Source organism: Silene latifolia, chromosome 9 (genome assembly GCF_048544455.1).
Source record: "Silene latifolia isolate original U9 population chromosome 9, ASM4854445v1, whole genome shotgun sequence".
NCBI lineage: Eukaryota > Viridiplantae > Streptophyta > Magnoliopsida > Caryophyllales > Caryophyllaceae > Silene > Silene latifolia.
Window position 1 is genome coordinate 20,141,851 of NC_133534.1, and position 17,331 is coordinate 20,159,181.

The 17,331-nt window shown below is 35.0% G+C and overlaps 2 protein-coding genes across 2 annotated transcripts; both read left to right on the plus strand.

Moving 5' to 3' along the window:
* The first annotated feature begins 13,914 nt into the window (after positions 1 to 13,914).
* LOC141600688 (uncharacterized) lies at positions 13,915 to 14,982 on the plus strand. Its single transcript, XM_074420932.1, has one exon. It carries the CDS (start codon positions 13,915 to 13,917, stop codon positions 14,980 to 14,982), a length of 1,068 nt encoding a protein of 355 aa, XP_074277033.1.
* Positions 14,983 to 15,799: 817 nt separating this feature from the next.
* On the plus strand, positions 15,800 to 16,861 carry LOC141600689 (uncharacterized). Its single transcript, XM_074420933.1, has one exon. It carries the CDS (start codon positions 15,800 to 15,802, stop codon positions 16,859 to 16,861), a length of 1,062 nt encoding a protein of 353 aa, XP_074277034.1.
* Positions 16,862 to 17,331: the final 470 nt, after the last annotated feature.

A 17,331-nucleotide genomic window follows, 5' to 3' on the forward strand; every position in this document is an offset into this window, starting at 1 on the left:
TAGAGTTCGAGCCGGACATAATACAAATGATGGTGGAGATCAAAAGATTGGGAATGTAAAAATCTCCCGTCGAAGATCGCCATAGAAGAAACTGCATGCTGAAGTGAAGTGCTGAAGTTCAAAATTTGAGTTTGTTTTTATGATGTTTACGGGTTTGGAGTCTGTTTTAATTTTTCGTTTTCCTTTACCGAATGTTTTGTTATAGCATCGCTACCGTTATGACTATGTCAATTGGTGGGTATTTCCGTTGTGTGAGATTTCCAAATATCTGTATGGTTTTTAAGTTGTACGGGTGAAATATTTTAAGACCACATTTCCTTTTGCAAATGTCTTGACCAAAAAAATAGGTGGACGGACAATAATGCAACTCGATCCGAGTCGAACATCAGTCTTGCAAATCTGTTAAGAGTTATACAAGATGAATCAAGCATTTCCAAGCAATTACAAAACAATATTAATCTCTAAAATCTAACAAAGTCACCCTCATTGGTGTTTCCACTAGCCTTTGAAATTAACTCCTCGTATAACTATGTACATCGGCAGTTAGTCTATTTAATAAAAAAAATATGCGTCTTAAGATTAAACGGGTTAAATAACACCACTTTTATATATTATATTACTAGTGTGATGCCCGTGCGTTGCACGGATTCTAAAATAATTGTCTAAATAAATGTAAAATGTTTAAGGATGTTTTAGACTGTATTGTGTAAAGGGGACTATAGATCAATTTTAATGCTAACATATTTGATTAACAATAAAATTGCTTAGATAGTAGTTAATGCTAAACTAATTGACACTTATTGGATAACACATATCTTTCCCTTAGATAGTAGTTTGGAGAGGTTTAATTGATAAAACAAAACAAAAAAGTATGAGAATCCATTTGTATTTTAATTCGTTTAACATTGCATGTGTTACATACAACATGTACACGCCTCTTCTCTTTTGATCTTTGAATTTAAAGTATGATAAACAACTAATATAGATACAGTCATCCGTTATACCCTTAAGTCTCTTAGATCCCTTCTTTTTGGACCTATCCTCCCCAACTCAACCATGTGTTCATATCTTTATTATTGTCAATGTCTCTTGAAATGTTTCTGACAATGAGTTTAATGTGCTCTTTTTTCATCATCAAAATATTCTTGTCACTCGATTTCTTTTTAACCCTATTGTGACTGTTATATCAACTCTCAGTGCTATTTTAAAAGTTTCTCCTTAAGTTTCTCTTATTCTAAAGAGTGCTATTTTCTTTTCTTGTAGCTTGCTTGGTGGGGGTATACTCCCACATAACGTTAGTCTCTCCTCTCGAGGTTTGCCTATTTCGCCTTCTTTAGCTTGTGCCACCATCATTATAAGAGCATCATCCACATTGTGTGGGTCTGTCTCTCATTTTGTCAGCTCCCGCTTACCTTCTACTCCTTTAATTTGACCTTCATCTTAGACTCTTTTAAAACCTTAATCACTTCAACTCGTCTTGATTTACTCTGATCTTTTTTTCTTAATCATTTGGTGGTTTTGGTTAACTCAGTGTTAAACCCCTTGGACCCGCAGTGACTTTCGTCTATTCATTTTCTTTGTTCTTCTTGGTCTATTGCCAACACTCTTAAAACCTGACCTCAAACACCTGTTAACCCAAACTATTACGCCCCTCCATATTCCCCATGGCACAAAATGAATGTAGCCGTCTGCTCTTTTGGTGTGTATTGGTTGGATTGCCCGAGATCATTTAGAGGCCCCTTTTGAGTGTATTACTTACCATTCAAGTTGACCTTATGTCCCATGCAATCGCGCGGGTTGTTAAAACTTGGAATATTTATGAAAATGTAGTGTAAACTTGAAATTGTTTATGGTAAAATTTCCTTGAAAATGTCGTTTGATAATATTTTTAAGATCTTTTTCTATTTGATCAAACCGAAAAAAAAAATCCAATTGGCTTTACAGTTTGAACACATAAACGCATGTCAACATATAAAGAAACCTAATGAAATTTTGTCAAATTAGAAGAAATTAATTCACAGTAATAAAAAGGCAACAACTTGAGGTAAAGACCTCATTTGGTTTTTGCAGGGTAATAAAATAATAATTAAAACATATTAATGTGCGGTATGTGAAAAGATGATAAAGATGATAATTAACCTATATATGTCTTACTTTTATTTATTCTTTTTCAAACTATATGATTGTTTTGAGGGATCTCATCAAAAGCATTATATTCTGTATCTATTTACGTTATTTTTTACTTGTTTCATGTCTTTATTACAAAGAAGAGTCGAAGATGAACTAATATGAGATATATGATAAGGCCTATAATATTATTTTCCTATACTATACTACCGATAAGATACATAGTACTTTACTTGTGTTGTGTAACTATTTGTGCAAATTTTACTAATAAATAATACTCTCTCCAATCCAATCCAAACTACCCTTTTTTTTTGGAGGTCAAACTTTGAAGTTTGACAGTTAATCAACAGAAAAATATAAAACTTTGAACGATAAAATTTACATATTTAGTTGTATTATAAAAATATATTTCATAAATTATATTTTTTGCAAAAAAAAAAATTATATACAAAGGAAGAAAAACGCGGTCAAAGTGTCGCCTCGAAGACCACCCAAAAGCAAGTGGGCAGTTTGGATTGGATTGGAGGGAGTATTGGTTTAACCAAAGTTTTTGATTGATTATGTTTTCTTTTTATATATATATTACGTATCGCTATGTTATCTTTGTGTGAATTTGATTTTAGAGTTGAAAATCATTCTATTTCCATTAGCGACACCGATCTTTCGCCAAATATTTTTTTTATGTGCGTGCACTCCTTCTTTCAGATGATTTTTATTTACATATTAATCATTTAGTATTAAAATATTTAGTAAAATAACTTAATTTTTATTATTAGGTCAATATAAGCATGGTGACTAATGAATATGAGGGAAAAAAAACAGGGGTTATAATATTTATTGTTGGAACTGACTGCTATCTCTAAATAGTGTGATAATAACCTATCCGAAAATGACTTGAACCTGAAACAACCCGACCCAGTGACGGAGCCACATATTAACCCCAATGGGGGCGAAAAATCTCAGTAGGAGGCGAATGGGTAATGGTTTAAGGTAAACTCGAAAAAAGTTGGAAAATTTTAACTATAATAATGAAATTTTCGACCGCCCTCGCCCCTGCTAGCCCCCTAACTCCACCACTTATCCAACCCGACCCATTTCGAACCAAATTCTTGAAAACCTGATTTGTCCCGACCCGAACCTAACCCGATTAGCTCGTTTGCGAGGTCTATCTCCGTCCCAATAATTTTTTTTACATTGATTAATATATTCCTCATAGAAATTAAAAGGATAAATAAATAATGGAACGTCACGAATGCCAAACGTTTTTTTTTTCTAAGCTAACTTATCGTGTACCTTTGAAGCAAACTACCTTAGAAAAACTATTGTTTAATACAGAGTATATTACTACGTGTGTAGTGGAGGTTAGACATCCCAAGAAATTTGTGCAAATCTAGATGTTAGAATGATTTAGGCAAATACACAATTATAGCAAAATTTCAGCGAGGGTCAAGAAATTATTATGATGAAATCAAATGGGCATGCTTGCTCTCCTAATCATAAAATACACAATGAATGGATCGTATAATGATCAATTTCAGCTTCTCATAGGAAGCAATCAGGTCGTTTAACAAATTTTTTAGAATGATAGAATTTCTATGAAATTCATTTGCATTCTCGATAGTAGTTAGTAATAAACAAAATTAAGTCACTTAGATTAATTACAAAGACATGAAACTATTATTAAGTTATTGATATAATATTTAAAATACGATATTTAGATAATTACAGTATTAAACACTATTTGAATATTATTTTATATATAAGTTAATTTTTATTAAACATTATTTTATATTATTCTTTATGTTAATTTTTAATTTAATTTTAAGTGTTGAAAAAAAATTGAGCTTACAGACATTTTATGTTGTGAATTATCATATTGAATAATGCGTATAAAACAGAAGATTATGTATATATCTAAGTTTTTTTTCTATAGTATATCGAATTTTTCATATATATAAATAAACCGGAATATTAAGAAATAATCTTCTAATTCTAATAGAAAAGTTGAAAAAAAGTAATTTTAAAATAATAAGTGCACAAATATTAAAAAATAATTTTCTAATTCTAATAGGAAAATTGTACATGATTAATTTTTCCTAATTCTAATAGAAAAATTGTAAGTAATTAATTTTAAAATTTAATTAAGTGTTTTAAAAAAGTTGGAGACTACCACGTCGCTCGAAAAAAGTTACGTATCGCTATGTTATCTTTGTGTGAATTTGATTTTAGAGTTGAAAATCATTCTATTTCCATTAGCGACACCGATCTTTCGCCAAATATTTTTTTTTATGTGCGTGCACTCCTTCTTTCAGATGATTTTTATTTACATATTAATCATTTAGTAATAAAATATTTAGTAAAATAACTTAATTTTTATTATTAGGTCAATATAAGCATGGTGACTAATGAATATGAGGAAAAAAAAATAGGGGTTATAATATTTATTGTTGGAACTGACTGCTATCTCTAAATAGTGTGATAATAACCTATCCGAAAATGACTTGAACCTGAAACAACCCGACCCAGTGGCGGAGCCAGATATTAACCCCAACGGGGGCGAAAAATCTCAGTAGGAGGCGAATGGGTAATGGTTTAAGGTAAACTCGAAAAAAGTTGGAAAATTTTAACTATAATAATGAAATTTTTGACCGCCCTCGCCCCTGCTAGCCCCCTAACTCCACCACTTATCCAACCCGACCCATTTCGAACCAAATTCTTGAAAACCTGATTTGTCCCGACCCGAACCTAACCCGATTAGCTCGTTTGCGAGGTCTATCTCCGTCCCAATAATTTTTTTTACATTGACTAATATATTCCTCATAGAAATTAAAAGGATAAATAAATAATGGAACGTCAGGAATGCCAAACGTTTTTTTTTTTCTAAGCTAACTTATCGTGTACCTTTGAAGCAAACTACCTTGGAAAAACTATTGTTTAATACAGAGTATATTACTACGTGTGTAGTGGAGGTTAGACATCCCAAGAAATTTGTGCAAATCTAGATGTTAGAATGATTTAGGCAAATACACAATTATAGCAAAATTTCAGCGAGGGTCGAGAAATTATTATGATGAAATAAAATGGGCATGCTTGCTCTCATAATCATAAAATACACAATGAATGGATCGTATAATGATCAATTTCAGCTTCTCATAGGAAGCAATCAGGTCGTTTAACAAATTTTTTAGAATGATAGAATTTCTATGGAATTCATTTGCATTCTCGATAGTAGTTAGTAATAAACAAAATTAAGTCACTTAGATTAATTACAAAGACTTGAAACTATTATTAAGTTATTGATATAATATTTAAAATATGATGTTTAGATAATTACAGTATTAAACACTATTTGAATATTATTTTATATATAAGTTAATTTTTATTAAACATTATTTTTATATTATTCTTTATGTTAATTTTTAATTTAATTTTAAGTGTTTAAAAAAAATTGAGCTTACAGACATTTTATGTTGTGAATTATCATATTGAATAATGCGTATAAAATTGGAGATTATGTATATATCTAAGTTTTTTTTCTATAGTATATCGAATTTTTCATATATATAAATAAACCGGAATATTAAGAAATAATCTTCTAATTCTAATAGAAAAGTTGAAAAAAGTAATTTTAAAATAATAAGTGCACAAATATTTAAAAATAATTTTCTAATTCTAATAGGAAAATTGTACATGATTAATATTGACTCGAAAAAAGCCTCAAATATATATTTATATTGATTCGATTTTCTATAACAGATTGAATGCTTGAGTATATTCATTAGTCCATGGATACATTTATACAGTGGAATATTCAAATTATAAGGACTAGTTATTATCATAACTAAGCGTTACAATTAAGAAGAGAATATAGACATAATTTCACAAGAATAGCAACAAGAATATTAACATATATATGATAATACATCCCCGGAGTCGAAGCGATAGGAGGTCAAATGCTCAGACTGGAGTGAAAATCGTCAAAAAGAGGCCTAGGAAGACCTTTAGTAAACATGTCAGCATATTGATATCGCAATGCCACATGAAGGACATGACCTTGACCAAAAGCAACCTTCTCACGGACAAAGTGATAGGAGTTTGTTGGGTGTTCTAGTCAGGCTACTGATCTAGAGGCACTCGACCGATTATGTGTGGTAGTCAGTCAAGTATCGTGTACTCGGCCGAGTGTCCGGTCTGATACGGGTTTGTTTCACGATTGATTAAAATGATCGGAGAGGTATTCAAAACATCGCGTCAGTATCTGATTCATTTTACACAAAATCTAATCACACTCTAAACCCTCTCAAGCCATCTTCATCAATTCCCAAGCAAGGTTTAAGCAATTGTGGGTTTCCGGATCTCTCGTTTCTGTATCAATCGTTTTACTGACGATTTCATGGAGGATTGCTATTGCGATTACTTGTGTGTGCTTGGATTCCGAAAAGGTAGGGTTTCCCTACTCAGTATGATGATGTATAATTATTTCTATGATTGTGATTATTTTGGAATATAATGGTCGTGATTATTATGGAATATGATGATCGTGATTATTGTGGAATATGATGGTGATATTATGATGGTAATATTGTGTTGATATTGTGAGCCATATCGAGAGATGGTCTCATGTGACACCCCCATACTCCAAGTGCTTTACCAGGACCACTCAGGTATAGAAACGCCACCATCTCGGTTACCCGAGGCAATGATAATCAAATGACAATAAAAAAACATAATTTAAATAGCAATACGGTTTAAAGCGGTTACATATCCAAAACCAAAACTGTTAAAAGTACGACACATGTTCTCAAAAACCAAATGTCTCGAACAACTAAAGTATGACAGCGGAAGACTCTAAACTGCTCGTCGTGACTCATCCCAGCTAGCCCAAATGCCTCAAATCAAGCATGCTCAATAACTGCTCACCATCCCCGAATGGATCACCACAGTTTTTAAAACAATAAACGGGGTCAGTACTAATTACACGACATAAATCACAAAAGACAGAAGTCAAACAGCTCAATCGTCACATCAAACCCCAAACTCCATAATCAATCTCCTCACAACTGACTATACACTAAAGTGTGTAGCCATGCCAGAGTACCCATCGCAACAGGTACTCCACACCGCCAGTGGGGGACCGCAGCCGTACCCACCAAATCCCCGCTCATCTCCATCGAGCGATAAACCCATGTTCATTAATGTGCACATCCCTTCTGTGGCGGTTCAACAGAAGGCGAATCAAGGGCGTGAAGCCACTCCCGCAAGTGTCTCCACTCAGCTAGGGACGCGCCCCGAAGATTACAGACAGATACACAACAACAATGATAATATTCAACAACCGTCACAATACCAACATTATACTTTAACTACAATCATCATAAAATCACCAACCACAACATTTAATTAATACTGAGTAGGGAAACCCTATCTGGAATGCAAACACAAAAGCAGACGATCTAGCAGCTGTCTCAAAATCTCTCTTCTACGAACCCTCCTCCTATACACATAATCATACAATCACTACTAACACAACATATTCATAAAAACCCCCAATCACAAAATTAGGGTTTAACCAACCTCAACCAAACGCTACAAAAACGGTATGTAGGACTTACCCTTGACGCAAGGATCACAATGATATCAAGAACAATTGAAACCGACTCCTCTAGCTCCGGGATTTGCCAATAATGCGGATGAATCAAACAACGTAGTTGCAAGCTCTCTTTTTGTGAATTAGGTTTGTAAAAAGTGTTTAGAAAAGATAACGGAGTATTTTATATATTAATCCCGCATTATTAACAAAACTAGTCAAACATTACCCGATAACCGACTTACTCGATCGAGTAAGTAACATACTCGATCGAGTGCCAAGGGTACTCGATCGAGTACCCTACAGGCAGACTACTGTTTCGTAAATCAAAACATACTTACTCGACAGAGTAAGCCCCACTCGATAGAGTACCCAGAGACTCATAAAACCGTAGTATTACAGTCTTTCCTCCTTAAAAAGAACTTCGTCTCCGAAGTTCAAACCACAACAAAATAAAAACACACTAACACACTCCCGACACAACAACCAAAAACAAAACTCAACATAAAACTCCAACACATACTTACCAAACCAAACTCAACCCGACTCAAACAACTAGTAACTATATCAAAATCAACACAAAAAGATGCAAAAACTCTTCGCGACCATCTCCTATCCCCTAAAAGAAACAAGGTTACGTCCCCGTAACCATACATACTTGATAAAAAAGAAACGGGTAGCGCTCTCTCATGGCCTCCTCCGCCTCCCATGTAGCTTCCTCAACCTCATGATTAGACCAAAGAATCTTAAGCAAGACTGTCTCACCATGTCTAGTCTTCCTAACCTTCCGGTCAAGGATCTGTTTTGGCACCTCAAGATAGGACAAGGACTCATCCAACTCTATGTTCTCCACCTCTAACACATGCGACGGGTCACTAACATACTTCCGCAGCTGAGACACATGAAACACATTATGTACCCTATCTAAAGCAGATGGTAAAGCCAACCGATAAGCAACCTCTCCAACACGGTCTAAAATCTCGTATGGTCCTATGAACTTCTGTCTCAGCTTGCCTTTCTTACCAAATCTCATGACCCCACGCATAGGAGACACTTTCAAAAGAACCTTGTCCCCAACCTGAAACTCTATATCCCGCCGATGTAGATCTGCATAACTCTTTTGTCGGTCCTGGGCCGCTTTCATCTTCTCTCTGATCAGCTTAATCTGCTCTACCATCTCATGTACCATCTCTGGTCCTAAAACCACTGCCTCAGCATTGTCGTCCCAACAAATCGGACTTCTACATCTCCTCCCATATAAAGCCTCAAATGACGCCATGCCAATGCTGGTGTGATAGCTGTTGTTGTAAGAAAACTCAATCAAATCTAACCTCTATTCCCAGCTACCACCAAAATCCATCACACAAGCTCGTAACATATCCTCTAGAGTCTTGATTGTCCTCTATGTCTGACCATCTGTCGCAGGATGAAATGCTGTACTCATCTTCAACGTAGTTCCCAAAGACTCTTGCAACTCTTTCCAAAACCGCGAGATAAATCTCGAATCTCTGTCAGATACTATATCTTTAGGCACCCCATGCAATCTCAGCACATTCTTCTGATAAGTCTTAGCTAATTGTGCCTTAGTCCATGTATCTTTCATTGGCACAAAATGAGCTGGCTTGGTCAGTCGATCCACTATAACCCATATCATGTTGTTTCCCTGTTGACTCTTCGGTAAACCCACGATGAAATCCATAGAAATGGACTCCCACTTCCACTCAGGTACCTCAAGAGACTGAATCTTACCTTGTGGTCGTCGCTGTTCTCCTTTCTTTCTCCTTTTACTCCTTTTACTCTCTGAATCTTACCTTGTGGTCGTCTTTTTGTTCATTAATTCACTGGAATACGATGCATCGATGCCATCACATTTTTGTTCATTGTTTCCGTCACATTGTTTTTTCTGTCTTTGCTATTCTTACTCATTTTTATTTCACAGGCTCTTTGTTCTTATGAAACCGGTGGCAAAACCGGTGCGGATTATCCGGTTTCCGGATTCGGTTTCAATTCTAAAAAAAAACCGGTTTACCGAATTAATTTGGTTCGGATTTGGTGCAAGAAAATGACAACTTTTAAAACCGATTAACCGCTCCGAATTGCAAAACCGGTGCGGTTAACCGCTTTTGCTCAGCCCTAGGCCTACTGTGACATGGCCTGGTTCGATTTGTGAGATGAAATCATTGTGTGCACAAAAATTTTGGAGCGATGATCTGGTTTTATTTCAGAGGTTAGGTCACTGGTTAGGTTTGATAGAGGATATGAGCTTTGGTGTTTCCATTTTTTGGGAATAAGTGAGTTAGAGGTTTCGGTTTGTTCGTCTGCAACAGTAGAGGGGACTGTTGTATGAGGATTGTTTGAAGGAGGTGATTGTGGTTCATTTATGATTTGATTTGGCTGTTCTTCACCATCCTTGTTCCCTCTGGATGAGCTAGCATCATCTTGTGTAGGAGGACGATTAGTCCCCCCCTGAATTTTGGACATCCTCCTCAAGCAACAGTGGCTCCAACTGTTGCTCAGCCTCTTCCACCACTTGATCCATATCATGTCGTGTCATACCAATCTCAAAGTCATCATCATATTCATCATCCTCATCATCAACCTGTGTGTTTGACACAAAAAGACTAGATTCGTCAAATATTACATGAATGCTTTCTTCCACTTTCATAGTCCTTTTGTTATAAACCTTATAGGCTTTACTATGATCGGAATAACCAACAAAAACTCCTTCATCACTATGAGCATCCAATTTCCCAAGGTTGTCTTTTCCATTATTCTGCACAAAGCATTTACTACCAAAGCATTTTAAATGTGAAAGATTAGGTTTTCTTCCTCGTAATAGTTCATAGGGAGTTTTCTCAATGAATTTTCTAATCATGACACGGTTGTAAATATAACAAGATGTGTTTACGGCTTCCGCCCAAAAATTCTTAGGAACTTTAGAGCTAATGAGCATGGTCCTAGCAATATTTTCAAGAGTTCGATTCATTCGTTCCACAACCCCATTTTGTTGTGGGGTTCTTGCGGCCGAAAAGTTATGACTAACACCATTCTCATTGCAATAAGACTCAAATGACAAGTTCTCAAACTCGGTTCCATGATCAGATCTCAATGAGACAAGTTTATAACCAAATTTGTTTTGAACCTTTTTGACCCAAATTAAGAACTCATCAAATGTTTGGTCTTTAGAACTTAAAAAGAGAAGCCAAACAAATCTTGTGAAGTCATTTACAATGACACAAATATAGCGACTTCCACCTCTACTTACAATACGCATGGGGACCACATAAATCAATATGAATGAGTTCAAGAGGTAAGGAAGTGCTAACAACCTTTTTGGATTTAAAAGAGCATTTAACTTGTTTTCCTTTAACACAATCATCACAAAGTGATTTAAACTCAAAGTTAATGTTAGGAATGCCGTCAACTAGATCAAGTCTCTTGAGGGTGTTAAGTGTCTTAGCATTTACATGACCAAGTCGTTTGTGCCAAAGCCAAGGGTCGTTCTTTTGAACACCCATGCATGATAGTGATTGACCCGACAAAGAATATAAATTAGTCATGTAGACATCTTTGTCACGTTTACCTTCAAGTATGAGTTCTCTAGTTTTTCCATGGATTATTCTACATTCACTAGCAAGAAATTTAACAATATTACCTCGATCACATAGTTGTGAAATGCTCAAGAGATTGTGTTTCAAACCTTTGACAAGCAACACTTTGTCCACGCATAATGACTTTGACTTACCAACTTTTCGAATACTTATGATTTCACCTTTCTTGTTATCGCCAAAAGTCACCATGCCACAATCGTAGACTTCTAGCGAGAGGAATTGGCTTTCATCTCCCGTCATGTAACGAGAGCATCCACTGTCTAAGTACCAATTGCTACTGCCCCTCACTAATGCCTATAAGAAATCAAACATTTAGTTTAGGAACCCAAACAAGTTTGGGTTCCTTCTTGACAACGACCTTTTTGACTTCCTCTTTCTTGATCCACACTTGTTTAGCATATTTAGTGTTTCTTTCTAAGTCACGGACTCTTTTTTCACAACCATTAAACTCATGACCTGTTTTGCCATAATAGTTACGAATAATGTACTCAGGAAGACCAGCATACTTTCTTCTTCGGAAGTCAGTTTTGCTTGGATCCTGGTTTCGAGTGAAACAGCGTGTGCTACTGTTGCATTTGAAACCAAGTCCAGCTTTCTTTGCAAATTTTTCATATTCTTGTGATTGTTTTAAGAGAAACTTTAAAACATTCTAACTTCCTTCCCATTTCAAGTAAAACATCTTAGCCTCATCTAGCTCTTTAGTCAATGTTTCGATTTTAGCAAGATGATTAAGATTTAATTTACCCAAGTTGTCGAAAGCTTGTTTTGCAAGTCTTGCTTCATCACTAAGTAATAATCCAATTTGCTCTAGTTGTTTGTTATCCCTTTGACACGATGTGAGGTCAGCTAGGAGAGAGTCCCGTTATTTAGTCAATGAAGACACTAGTTTGGTGAGAGTATCTATTTCTTTTCTTGACTCGGATGCCACAAAGAGAGACCTCTCGTGGCATGAGTCTGTTCAGCTCTTTTTAACATCTCAATTTGAGCAAGAAGGTCATCATTTGATTTTTGGACGCGTTCTAAGGCAATTTTGACATGACTAGACTCATCATTCAACATTTCAGCAATTTTAACAAGATCATCTTTTTCATTGTTACGAGTAGCTAAGTCAATCAAAAGTTGGTCACGTTCTTGAGTTAGTGACGACACATTTCCTTTAGAACTAGATACAACAGTGCAGGGATCTGTTGCACCCGTTTCATCGACTTTGTTGGCTAAAAACAGATTTTGTTTTCGAAGCTTTTTGATTTTTTTTTCAAGACTCAACATGGAACTAGGTTGATCATTCTCATTTAGACTTTCTTTTAAGATAACGTTTTCCTCAGCTATGACCTCAATTTCGATTTGCATAGCTTCCAATTTATTAGTTTATGGAAACGACATTTATCAATAAATTGATCTAGGAGGAGACAAATTTTGTCTTTAGAGAAGGATCAAACCTTTTTCTTGAGCTTAATTACCTCATGATCTGAATCTGAGTCTGAATCTGCGGAGTGAGCCATAACACACTTGATGTCTTCTTTCTTTGAGGATTTGGAATCACCTTTTGAGGAACTAGACGAGATGCAAAGTTTGGCGTCTAATTCATCCTCAAGGACATCGTCCTCTTCAGAATCAGACATGCCCCAAATAGCAGTCATTACTTTGTTTTTGTACTCACGTTTAGCGGAATCACGTTTTTCTTTATATTTGATATCGTTCCACTTTGGGCATTCTTTGATTTGGTAAAATTTGTCACCACATTTAAAGCAACCAACAATGGAATTAGACCTTCTCTTAGGAAAATGACGTTTGCTAAAGTTATTGTTATACCTTTGAGAGTTTCGACCATTTATCATGCCAACAATGTTTTTAGTGAACATTGCAAACTCGTCATCTTCATTCTCCTCATCACTGGAGAGAGCATTAAGAGCGAGTCCTTTCCCTTTAGAACTTTCATTAGAACGTTTCATGAGAGTTAACTCATAAGCCATAAGTGAGCCCATAAGTTCATCAAGGGCGAGCAATGAAAGGTCCTTAGAGCACCCACAACGGTCTCTTCACCCCTCTTCACCATTTTCATGAAAAGCTACTTTATAATAAAAAATGATAGAAAGGAGGAGAGAGGGTGTGAAATGTTGTGAAGATTTTCACCTGTGCGAGAAATGGAGAGAGGGTATGTGAGAATTAATAAAAAATTATGGAGGTAGGGCCTGCCAAATTTGGTGGATTTTATTGTTGTTTTTGCCCAATAAGGTATTGCCACATGGCAAGCATTTCAACAACTCTATTTTTTGCAAACAACGGCTATATGTAACGGCTCTTTTATGTAATAACAATTAATAATTTTTTTTTAACAAAAAAAAAATAATAATCAGAATTTATGATTTTTTACCCTCTATAAAATGAGCCTAATATCAATATAGTTTCTCACACTTCTTCTTCTTCTTCTTCTAATTTCTCTCTATTTTTAATCCAAATTTCAATAATAATATGAATCCTAATAATATGAATCCTAATATGAATCCTAATAATATGAATCCAAATTTCAATAATAATATGAATCCTAATAATATGAATCCAAATTTCAATAATAATATGAATCCTAATATGAATCCTTCTAATATTAATTATACTAATAATTATCATCCTTCTCAAGATCCTTCTCAAATGCAACCACCTCATTCATTGTCATATAATTATCATAGTTCTAGTCCTAATTATACTTATTCTCAACCAATTAGGCCTATTGAAGTGGAAGTTGATACGGGGAATGTAACAACACCCACTTCGAAAACAAGTAGATCTATTCACTGGCCGAAAGCAGAAGATGAAGCCCTAATTTCGTCATTCATGAGGGTTTCAGAAGACCCCATAGTTGGCACGGACCAAGCAAAGGAAGCACTTTGGAAAAAGGTTAAGTTGTTCTACGATGAGGCCCAAGAAGCCAGACCCGGTGACTTGCAGAAACGAACTCGTGCTATGCTTGATGGCCGATTTCGAAGAATCTCAACCCAGGTCATGAAATGGAGTGGATGCATGGAATTAGCCACCCGGAGGAAGAGGAGTGGGATGAATGAAGACGATGTTATTGCTGAGGCTAGAGAATTATACAAACCAGGTAAATTCGCTTTGGAGCATGCCTGGAACATACTGAAACAGTATGAAAAATGGAAAATAGCAATTTCTCCATACGCTAATGTGAGTTATGAGAATACTCCAATTGGAGATGATGGTAACGATGGAAGTAATAGTAGCGGGAAAAGAGTACGCCTTGAGGATGAAGAGTACTCTACACCCATCTCTCTTGATGGAGAAACTATGGGTACTAAACGACCTGAAGGTGTCAAAGTTGCGAAGAGAAATAGAGGGAAGAAGAAGGTTGATGGTAGTACTTCTGGAGTTGATTCTAATAATCAAGCCGAAGTTAATAAGATGAAAGAAATGTGGAATGAAACAACCGCCCGGGAGCATGACATTCAACAACGTAAACTGAAGGTTGACGAAGCGAAGATTATCTTACATCGAGAAAGGATGGAGTTTGATCAACGAAGAGAAGCAAGAATGAAAAAGGAAAACGATTTTAATACGCTTCAACAATTACTTAGGCAAACCAATTTGCCTCCCGAACTTGAAGATTATAAGCAACAGTTGCTACAATCATTTAAGAGTCATTAATTATGTTTAATAGTTTATTTACTTTTGAGTCGGTGTTTAGTTTTAATTGTTCAATGCTTTAATTAAGTTATGTTTTATTTTTTGTATGTATTAATTGTTGTACGTTTTAATTGTTTGTTATTTATCCAATCTTATTTTTATTCTTATCTCTTACACAAAATCCGAACCTTATCCGTATCTCTTACACAAAATCCGAACATTATCCGTATCTCTTACACAAAATCCGAACCTTATCCGTATCTCTTACACAAAATCCGAACCTTATCCGTATCTCTTACATAGAATCTTATCCTTATCTTTTATCTCTTACCTACAATCTTATCCAACGATCAAGATTAAATAACTCGGATATTAATCCAACGACTTAAAATGAAAAATATTATCTATAAATATAATAATACTCCAACACTTATTACTCATCTCTCATATTAATTTCTCTACATATATTCTCATATTTCTATTTTTCCCTTTATCTTTCTAATCTCCATACAGTTAGCATTTAAATATGGATCCTAATAATTTTAATAATATGGATCCAAATAATTTTAATAATATGGATCCAAATAATTTTAATAATATAGATTCAAATAATTTTAATAATATGGATCCTTATAATTTTAATAATATGGATCCTTATAATTTTAATAATATGGATCCAAATAATTTTAATAATATGGATCCAAATAATTTTAATAATATGGATCCAAATAATTTTAATAATATAGATCCAAATAATTTTAATAATATGGATCCTTATAATTTTAATAATATGGATCCTTATAATTTTAATAATATGGATCCAAATAATTTTAATAATATGGATGATTTTAATTCCTCCTTGTTTAATTATTCCTCGGACGAACGTTTTGAAAAACGTTCGGAAGAATTTAGACAAAGGAGAGACATTGTATTTAATCAAGTTCTACAATCACTAAATCAACCATCTCAAATTCCTCGAAGACGACCTCGACGAAAAAGAAGGTATATTGAGAGGAATCGGGAAGATGGTCACGAACGACTATACAACGACTATTTCGCTGCTAACCCGGTGTACACAAATGAGATGTTTCGACGCAGATTTCGAATGCGTAGACATTTGTTTCTGCGAGTGGTAAATGGTGTCCAAGCCGCTAGTGATTACTTTGTAGATGGACCCGATGCAACTGGTAGGGACAGTTTTACCTCGTTGCAGAAATGCACTATGGCAATTAGAATGCTTGCGTATGGAGACTCTGCCGACAGGATTGACGAGTATTTAAGAGTTGGTGAATCAACCGCACGAGAGTGTTTCGAATATTTTACTAATGCAGTTATTTCACACTTTCGAAATGAATACTTAAGGATTCCAACCGTAGAAGACACTCAAAGGTTACTTCAAATCGGAGCATCTAGAGGTTTTCCAGGAATGTTGGGGAGCATAGACTGCATGCATTGGAAATGGAAGAATTGCCCAAATGCTTGGAAAGGGCAATTTCAAGGGCGTAATTCAAGTCCGACGGTAATTTTGGAAGCGGTTGCCTCACAAGATCTATGGATATGGCATTCCTATTTTGGTACTCCAGGTTCGGCAAATGATTTAAATGTTTTAAACCGTTCTCCAGTTTTTGATGCCTTATTAAATGGGTATGTGCCAAACGTTAATTATATGGTAAATGGCAATCAATATGATTGCGGTTATTATTTAACGGATGGTATTTACCCAAAATGGGCTACGTTCATTCAGTCGATAAGACATCCGCAAACACCCAAAGACAGGTTATTTGCAACTAAACAAGAAAGTGTTAGAAAAGATGTTGAACGGGCTTTTGGCGTATTACAAGCTCGATTTGCAGTGATACGTAATCCGGTAGCGTTATTGGAGCAAAGAATTTCTTCATAAAGTAATGACAACTTGCATCATATTGCATAATATGATTGTTGAAGATGAGCGAGAGTCATACATTGGTTATAACAACATACAAGAGTACATTGATAATCATATCGATGACGAAGAACTTAGTGTTGATGCTCCCGCCTTTGAAATAGGATATATCGCAGATATACATCAATTTGTGGCAAATAGGAATGTTATGCAAGACCCACGAAGACATCAAGCTCTTAAAAAAGACTTAGTTGAACATATATGGCAACAATTTGGTTAATTAAGTTTTATGCTTGTAGTTAATTGTCCAATGCTTTAATTTAGTTGTGTTTTAATTCTTATGTGTTTTAATTGTTAAGTTTAATTGTGTATTTTTTATTGTTGTTTATTATTATTATTAGTGAATGTGAAACTTATCTTTATCTTCTACACACAATCCTAACCTTATCTGTATCAAATTTACCTTAATTTATATGCAAAAAAACCGT

Coding starts and splice junctions, on each gene's coding strand:
- LOC141600688 (XM_074420932.1), top strand. CDS start 13,915: ATGAATCCTTCTAATATTAATTATACTAATAATTATCATCCTTCTCAA.
- LOC141600689 (XM_074420933.1), top strand. CDS start 15,800: ATGGATGATTTTAATTCCTCCTTGTTTAATTATTCCTCGGACGAACGT.